The sequence below is a fragment of the Drosophila serrata genome, unplaced genomic scaffold (assembly GCF_035046125.1).
Source record: "Drosophila serrata isolate PLE 108 unplaced genomic scaffold, ASM3504612v1 contig_184, whole genome shotgun sequence".
NCBI classification, from domain to species: Eukaryota; Metazoa; Arthropoda; class Insecta; order Diptera; family Drosophilidae; genus Drosophila; species Drosophila serrata.
Genome location: NW_028257082.1, coordinates 4,577,435 through 4,585,873, shown reverse-complemented (window position 1 = coordinate 4,585,873; position 8,439 = coordinate 4,577,435). Strand labels below are relative to the sequence as shown.

The 8,439-nt window shown below is 37.9% G+C and overlaps 1 protein-coding gene across 2 annotated transcripts; it reads left to right on the top strand.

The window, feature by feature from the left end:
• Positions 1–729: 729 nt before the first annotated feature.
• Positions 730–6,861, top strand: LOC110191224 (kalirin). Of its 2 annotated transcripts, XM_020961995.2 has the most exons (7): positions 730–1,382; positions 1,902–2,033; positions 2,121–2,454; positions 5,626–5,712; positions 5,775–5,879; positions 5,950–6,081; positions 6,148–6,861. In XM_020961995.2, exons 1-7 carry the CDS (start codon positions 1,099–1,101, stop codon positions 6,607–6,609), a joined length of 1,536 nt encoding a protein of 511 aa, XP_020817654.2. In that variant the 5' UTR covers positions 730–1,098; the 3' UTR covers positions 6,610–6,861. The 2 variants fall into 2 exon arrangements, with proteins under 2 accessions (XP_020817654.2, XP_086684398.1); XM_086828272.1 differs by lacking the exon at positions 1,902–2,033 and having other exon boundaries at positions 933–1,382.
• The last annotated feature ends 1,578 nt before the right edge of the window (positions 6,862–8,439 follow it).

Below are 8,439 nucleotides of genomic sequence, written 5' to 3'. Positions count from 1 at the left end.
TTTCCGGTGATCTCTATGAGATCATCAACGCTAAATACTCAAAACAATTACTAATTTGCTTTGCCTAAATGTTATATAAAGCGTAAATACATTTTGTTTAGGGGATGTATCAATGGGGCAAGTTTACGTTATAGCTTTACATAGTACAAAATCTGAGAATATCGATATAATAAAATCTATAATGTCGGAAATCTTAAAAAAGGTAAGTTTTTAAAAAGAATTTAAGTAATTCAAGATTTTTTTTTTTTTAAATTTCAATCACGAGTCAGTTTACAAATGTGTCTTTTTCAAAAATCAAGGTATAAAATAGTTAAGATATTGATACATTCTTTCCATGAAAAAACTAATTTAAATAACGATAAAAACTATCGAATTTCTTAATTAAGATATTGGGTAAACATTTTCTGCCATCTCTAACATCTAATTCCTACAAACTGTCTAAAAACTATTTAGTTTTTGATTTATAACTCCATTTAGAGTGTGACTTAACCAGTTTGCATTCCACAAATAAACACAAAAAGCTAACAAAGTTCAAGGCAAAATCAATGTCCACGATTATTGGTAGTGGCTATAATTACAGTTATTGTCCGGTCATTAGCCAAAAGCCCCCATAATTGATATGCAAATATGGAATCATAAACGATTAAGTGCTATTATTATTGCCCCGGTCATAAAGCCACGATGAAAGCAAAAGTGTTACAGTCTCCGTGGAATTCTATTTCCAATGCCAGACATTGAAATGATTTTCACAGTTTCAGATCGTTTTTCGCTGTTTACAAACAAAGTGTTCGACGCGTGGTCAGCTAAGCGTTATTGTTTTGTTTTTAAATTTAAATAAAATAAAAGAGAAACCACCAAGAAAGAGCGAAGTGATCGTTCCGAAAGCTTTTAAAGCTTTTCACGCTTTGCAAATGCTCAGCGTTAATTTCGCTCAGTTGAGTTTCGAGTTTGATTCGCAGCGGATCGGTAACGGAATCGTGTGTGTTTTGGCCATATCTCTGTATAAAATAAAAATGCGTCGAATCCGTCGGTGGTTATGTTAAGTGCCCAAAAGAAAAATCTATATAGCAAAAGCTGTGAAAATAGAAATCAGCCATAATGGAGTTGACTTTGGTCACGTTAAATTGGTTCGATGTGATCTCCGTGGCGCTGACATTTCTGGTGATATTTCTGGTGCAAGTGCTCAACGTATATTTGCATATACTCAACGATAAAGCCGATAATAATGCCAAGTCCATCGATGTGGTTGACAAGGCGCCCGCAAAGGAATGTCCGATACTGGAGTCATCCGGCTCACCGATAACCGCGACGCCGCCAAAGTCACCAACGAGCTCCAATGGCAAGCTGCTGGAGAAGCAAGCCAGTTTGCTGGATAACGATAGGTAATAATGCTTAAAACCCTTTGGTTTTATTTTTGTACTTTACCTTGTACTCCATCTGACAGCTGTTCATTGTTTTAATCATCGTGAAAATTGTCTATTAATGGCATGCTCGAACTTTGGCATGGTTTCGATTTACTGCCCACAGTGCGTATACGTGATAAGATTACGTATACGTAATGGTGGAATTATTTGTAAAGGCTTTTTCAGGGTAATTGGTGACATGCATTATAAACATGTTCATTTGCAAGACAGATAAAAGATAAGCGTTTTTTGTTTGCTAGCAGCGGAAGGAAGCTAATAAAAGATATCAAGTGCTGTTTAGTTTTATAAAGGAAGTGGTTATGGTAAGGCGGTATCTGAGACATAAGTTGGGGTTCCCTTTTTCCCTTGATATTTTATAATATAAGTATTACTTATACCCGTATAAAAACGTTACTTTATGTTTGTCTTTTGTTAGTCCTTGCATTATTCTCATGGCTTGTTGTTCTTGTGTTTCTGTTATACATTTCATGTTTGCAGCGGCATCTCATTGAGTTCCATCAGCAGCGCCACCTGTGCGTCGAATCCATCTCCGACACACCGATATTCACACAATGGTTTCCACACTTTCCCCTCGCACACGCTCAGCTTTGAGACCCTGGGCGATGAGTAGTAAGTACAGAACACTCAGTCTTGTTAGCAGATTATTGGTAATTGATTAAGCCATAATTAATTATAAAATATTCCCTCGAAATTCAGCCACGAGGATGAGGATACACTGTCGCTGGAGAATTTGTTTCCATGCGATCAAACCGAGATCTATGCCTCCAAGAAGATCAGCTTCATCATTGACGAGCTCATCCAGACGGAGGTGAACTATGTGAACAATTTGAAGAAGGGATTGCTGAACTATGGCCAGCTGAAGGATGTGGAGGATGTACCAGAGGGTCTGAGTGGTGAGGCCAAGCAGAAGCTGCTTCTGGGCAATATTGCAGAGATACTGGAGCTCCACGAACAGGAGATTCTGCCGTTGATGCTGCGCAATCAGCGGGATCTCAAGAGTCTCTTCGATGAGTTTGCCATACACTTTGAGGTGAGTAAATTTTAGTGGAAATAGAAAGAATCGAAGGGGGGACGGGGGGAGGTTGTGTGTGGGTTGGGTCCATTAGCCGAAACTCGTGTCATTTAGCCAAGTAGCCGTTAGACAGGTTCCGACATACCATCAATCAGCAGTCTTTAATGTTCTTCCGTAGGCACTCCAAAGCTGAATTCAATCTCAAATATTTACCCAAAGCTGAGTTTTGTTTTATTATTTTGCATTTTTTTGTACACACTTGACACCTGCGATTGCTGTGTTGATAACTGACGGTTTCTGGTTTCTTCCTTAATTTTTTTTGCTTTGTTAGTCGTGTAGAAATGCAAATGAAGGCATATGGTTTATGCAAAACTGCTTGAGAATTCCAATCGGGCTTGAAAATAAATGAATTATTTTTATTATATTTAATTCAGTGTAATATTTCTTTGCTCACACCTTGGGACAACCGAGAATTGTGTGTCAGCAGGTTCATTCATATGCCTCGGCGTGCTTCGTATAAATTAAGTTCATGAAAACGCCAAAAAAATAACAAAATAAAGAGAGAAGTAGGTATTGTATTTAGTAGCGGATGACAAATGGGGGGGCTTAGGGGACTTCACCCAGCTGATAAGATTGAAATAATCACCAGAACACAATAATTATAAAGCACAACACAACAGGCACAGAGAGCTGGCACTCAGTTACGAAAATCGTTTGGAAATTGTTAAAGCAAACAGACTTTTTTTATGTCTGGGCTTCATTTCATTTGCCGGCAGCTGACGTCATCCCTGTGGCTGGGAGAGTCGCACATTTGGCTCTTATATATTATAAATGTATATATTTTTTTAACTATAGAAATCCCCAGCAAATCAACATGAATTACACTGTTGGGGATCTCGTTAAAGTGCTCTGTTTTTTTTTTTGGGAATGATTTCTCTGCTCGGCCATGTGGCCATGTCGGACTGAGACTGAGACTGAGTGTTGACAAACGCAAATGATCAATTTAAATTGAAATTGCCAGAGGAGAAGTGTGTTTTGTGTGTCTGTGGAATTCTCTTATGTCATTCTGCAGTTCCAAGAAGTGACCCCACAGCAGATAAGGTTCAAGTTTCTATACAGTCAATACTGCAAAAGTGTTTCCAAAGCAGGTAACATTCCTGCTGAGCTTCCCAGAGGATTTGCCATCTTAATGTTCGACAGACATGCTAAGCCCCCAGAAAAGAGATCTGATTTATTCCGTTTTCATTTCTTTATATCTTATATGTTATACCACTTTTCTCTCTTGCAACCACTTGGCATTAATTCGTTCTTTCCTGACTCACAGGAGCACAGAGCTAAAGCGATAATTTGGCTAAATATATATCATAAAAATGTTCAAAAAAGATTTGTTTATACATATTTTCTTCCACAATTTTTGTTTCGCTTATTTTGGCAACATGTTGTATAAACAATAGACGCTAGCACACAGGCAATATATAAAACCATGTTATGAATTTCCCCTCTAAAACTCGTCGCCTGCTAGTGGAGGCTTTTCTCACAAGCACAAATTGCCAAATCGATTAGTTTTGACACACGAATATTGATGTTTTACGACTGAAGAGGCCTAGTTTTGATTAATATCAGGCCTTGTGTCCAGTCCGGAGATCTCGAATCCCACAAAGTGTCAGAAGAACGGGCCATAAATAGAGTCGCCTCCATTTATTAATCGGCTTTAAATGGCCAAGAACAGGCAAGTGACAAGCGTGTCGAGATTCTATTTTGATTTCTCAGGCGCAAAATCAATTAAAAGTTTTCAATTTCAAATGGTCAATGGGTTGGGGATTTCTCCGATTTGGTAGAGATCACAATCGTTGATGTTTTGCTATAAAATAAACAAATGCCGTCGATCGCTGTAAATTGCTTGGGCAGGCAATACAAATAAGAACACTTTTAAGTGATTTTTTAAGTAATTTGTTAAGGTTTGTTTGGGTAATATTTTACACGATGAATTGGTATTTATGCTTTGTAGACTTATATCGTAAATGTACAATAATTTGTTTAAAGTATTTATTTCTGAAATCAATTGATTTGTATTGAAAAGCTATGGATCAACGTATGAAAGTAGTAATTATAATTTATGAACTTGTATAGTTCATTAAACATAACTTACTTTTGTTTCCATAATTTTGTTTTGAAAACCAATTCATCATCAAATATAAATAAGCTTGTCTATATGCCGGTCATAATTTTTAAATGAAAACCCATAAAAGAAAATTATCCGCCCATTAAGCTTGTTGACATTTTGGCTTGATTTATAGGAAAGAGTGTAAACTATAAATAGTTTTGCTATATAATTTGAAATTTCTTAAATACTGAAAGCAAATTGCTAAATTAAGGGGAATGCATTGCGGATAGGAATTTCATGCTAATAAAATATCCGCCCACCCAGCAGAATTTCGCAAAATGCAAAAATAGATTGTCACCTTTGGCCGCCAGACGACTATGACAATTGTTTAATGCAGTCAAAATCGCATTAGACATGCAAAACATCGGAATGGATGCCCCGGGCTGGAAGGGGAGATATTATTATATGGCTGAACCCACAGAGAGATGATTATCATATCATCTAAATGCAGAACTTCGAGTTCTGATTCCGCAGCCAGGCGTTGCTAATGAAATTAAAATGGAAAGGAAATCGTTAGACAAGCAATTTTCTTTGCAGTTTGCACTAGTTTCGGTTGGGTTTTTTGTCTCCTTTTTTTGGGGAAAAACATTTGCATTGGCATTGGGCTCCCCCCTCAAAGAAATAGCGACAGGAATTTCAAATTTTTGCTCTGACTCTGCCATGGGTTTACTCGGAACTCGAACTCGGTGTTACGTGACTTAAATGCTTAAGAAATTATGATTTCGCCAGCAGGCCTGTACACCCATGTGTTTGTCTAGCACACTGTATATATCATATATATACAAAAATATATATATCTTGAAGCAATGTGCGAAATGTGAACGAAACTCTTATGAGATGGAAGCACACACGGCTCAGACACAAAGGTTTCAGCCAAGTTTGGCCGGGGTTAAGATGGGTTAAGACCTTGTTTGGTTTAAGCTGTGTTCTGTCTGCCTGAGATTTTAATTAATTTCTTATACATCTAAAGAGTTTTTATTATATTTACCATCTTATAGAAGTTAATATATATTTTGTTTCCTTAGAAAAACCGCTTCTATTGCTATGTAAGCTTTACCATGGGCAAGAAATCCTCTATGCAGCTGCGACAGGAGCATCGGGAGTGGTTGCAGGTGAATATATATATTAAAACCTTTTCTATATAGATATTTTATTAAAGTTATATATATTTCAGACCTATCAAACTTCGATAAAAGACAAGCTGGGCATCGATAGCTTCCTAGTTCAGCCCATCCAAAGACTGACCAGATATCCTTTGCTCTTGCAGCAATTTATATCGGTAGGTTCTGCTTTATTATATATGTATTATATATATATATTATATTTAATAAATTTTTAAAATATTTTAGGAATTCTACAAGAGTGGAATTAGCTGCAAGCCTGTCCTGACGGCAGTTTGCAAGCTGGAGACGCGCATGAGACGTGCTCTGGATGTGGTCAACCAGGCCGAGGAGATACCCAATATAGAGGAGCTCAATGAGGTGAGAAATCATCATCAATCATTCTTTAAAAAACATTATAATATTTATTATATTTCCCCCCTTCAGCTGGATCTTTTGCAATTGGGTAACTTCCGTCGATCTACAGAGTTCGATGCCCATCACTTTCCCACCCGCAAAAAGTATCGGGCCAAGATCTTCCTCTTCGATCGCAGTTTGGTTTGCACCGAAGTCCGTAAGAAAAAGCTGTCCTTCCGGCAGCACTACCTCTGGGAGCATGTGGAGCTGCAGCGACCCTTGGAGCTGGCCACCTCCAATGCCAACAAGACCATCAATCTGCTGGTGAAGCAGCAGGAGGGAGGTAGCTCCACAAGTGCTTCCAGTGGCAAGCGGGAGGAGTTCTCCTTTGTGGCCTCCGAGGCGGCGGTGGTGAAGCAATGGCTCCAGGCCACCCACAAGATCATTGAGATTGCGAGGAACGAGCATGCTCGCAGGAATACCTTCAGTCTGCCCATGGATCTGGTCATCGGTGTGGTGATCTCCATTTGGCTAATATGGCAGTACTTGTAGGAGATATCGCAACCATATCCCTGTTCCTGTTCCTGTTCCTGGTGACCACACACCCCACTCCACAACCCATCCCATCTAGTTCGTAGATTTCTAAGAATAAAGCTAAGTTATTTCGTAGTCTTGAACTTCTTGTACTTATATATAATATATGTTATACATAGTTTCCCCGGTGTTTGTCCGAGCGTAAAATAAGCTTGCTGCAGTCGCTTGACAAATATTTATGATAAATTGCCTTTGCAGTGGCCAATCCCAGTCTTGTCTTGTCTCCGTTGTCCTTGCAGCAAAATAGCTTTTCATCTTTTTTTGCCAGCCATAAGGCACATGGGGCACACACACACAGTGTGTGCTACCGAAAAATTTATGACAAATCTATTTATTTAGAATTTATGACGGCCCCGATGCAGGAAGAAGCCAAGTCACGGTCTAAGGAAATCTAATGAACCGTGTCCGAGAAAAAATAAAGATGTGGATATGAACTACTTGACAAGCTGACGAGGTTTTCTGGGAGTTCGTTAAAAACCAGTTTGCATAAAATATATGGTTAAAATGTGTGAAATTTCATATTTGAGGGGAGTCTATAAATACTCTTACTATTGCTGAAGTATTTATTATTATTACTTTAAGTATGGTTATATTTACTTCATTGTAATAACAATTATTTAAAGGTTTATATAAATGTTTAAATTATGGTGATCAATACTTTTTAACCCTGAAGGGGCCAAAAGTTATTTTTAACTTTTCTATAAATAAAATACTCTTAAAAACACTTATATTTTGAATTCTACTTAATGTTTATATGAACTTTCTTTAAATATTCATTTTTGGAATATGTGAGCCATGTCTTGATAATATTTTACCATTGAAATCACTGTATTCTTCTCAAGTATTTAGTTTTTGATAACAGTTGTTTAATTTGTAAACAATTATTTTAATATAAAACAATATAAACTCCCCTACGTATGCTTTAGAATTCCACAAAACCAGCCTAAAAGTTGCCTCTTTTATCAATGATTTCTTATATTTAGTTAACCAATTTCTCTCTACCAATACCCACTGTGTGACAGAGTCTTCGATTTGAATCAAAAACTGATTTCCCCCATTAGATGTCCTGATTATCCGGTCAAGTGATTGTAACAAAAATCCAATTCGCTGAGGGGAAAATAAGCCTTGCAAAAATGCTGCTCCAGAGTCAGTAAAAATATAGATATAAAATCGCAAAAATGCACTAATGAAGTTAAGCAGGACACGAGGGGAGGTACTAAGGATGTGTACCATCTGGCCCTATCTGCATTTCCGTGGATGTGTGCCGGGGATGTGACAAAATTTGCACAAAAGCAATTTGTTAAGAGGGCGAAAAAATGTATAAAAAATATAAAACGATAGACAGAGAGAGAGAGAGAGAGAGAGAGACTTACATCCCAAGGATATATGGGGAGAGAGGAGAAGGAAGGATGCCATGTGAGTTGCTGTCTAAGCAAATTTTTGTTGGTACTTTCACATACAAGTCTATGTGCTCACTCGCTAACTCTGGCTTTGGCTGTTGGTTTATTATATTATGTCATTTATGTTGGCATGCCGCCATCGCATCCGCTTGTCGTTTGCTCGGGGGATAAAGGATGTTCCACGACGCGAAGGGGCAGAGGGCGTCAAGGATACGAGGCTAAAGGATAATGCCCGTGTTCTTACCAGGCAGCTTAAGTGTATTAATGTCTGTCAAGTAGTTGTCACAAAAGTGACGTGTATGTAAACGATTTGACATTTTTATGAGCTCCCAAAAAAATAAAAAACTCGGTGGGAAATTACAAAATTTTCCTAAATTTTCTTCTAGTC

Coding starts and splice junctions, on each gene's coding strand:
- LOC110191224 (XM_020961995.2), top strand. CDS start 1,099: ATGGAGTTGACTTTGGTCACGTTAAATTGGTTCGATGTGATCTCCGTG. Junction 2,455..5,625: donor AGTTTGCCATACACTTTGAG/GTGAGTAAATTT, acceptor TTGTTTCCTTAG/AAAAACCGCTTCTATTGCTA. Junction 5,713..5,774: donor AGCATCGGGAGTGGTTGCAG/GTGAATATATAT, acceptor TATATATTTCAG/ACCTATCAAACTTCGATAAA.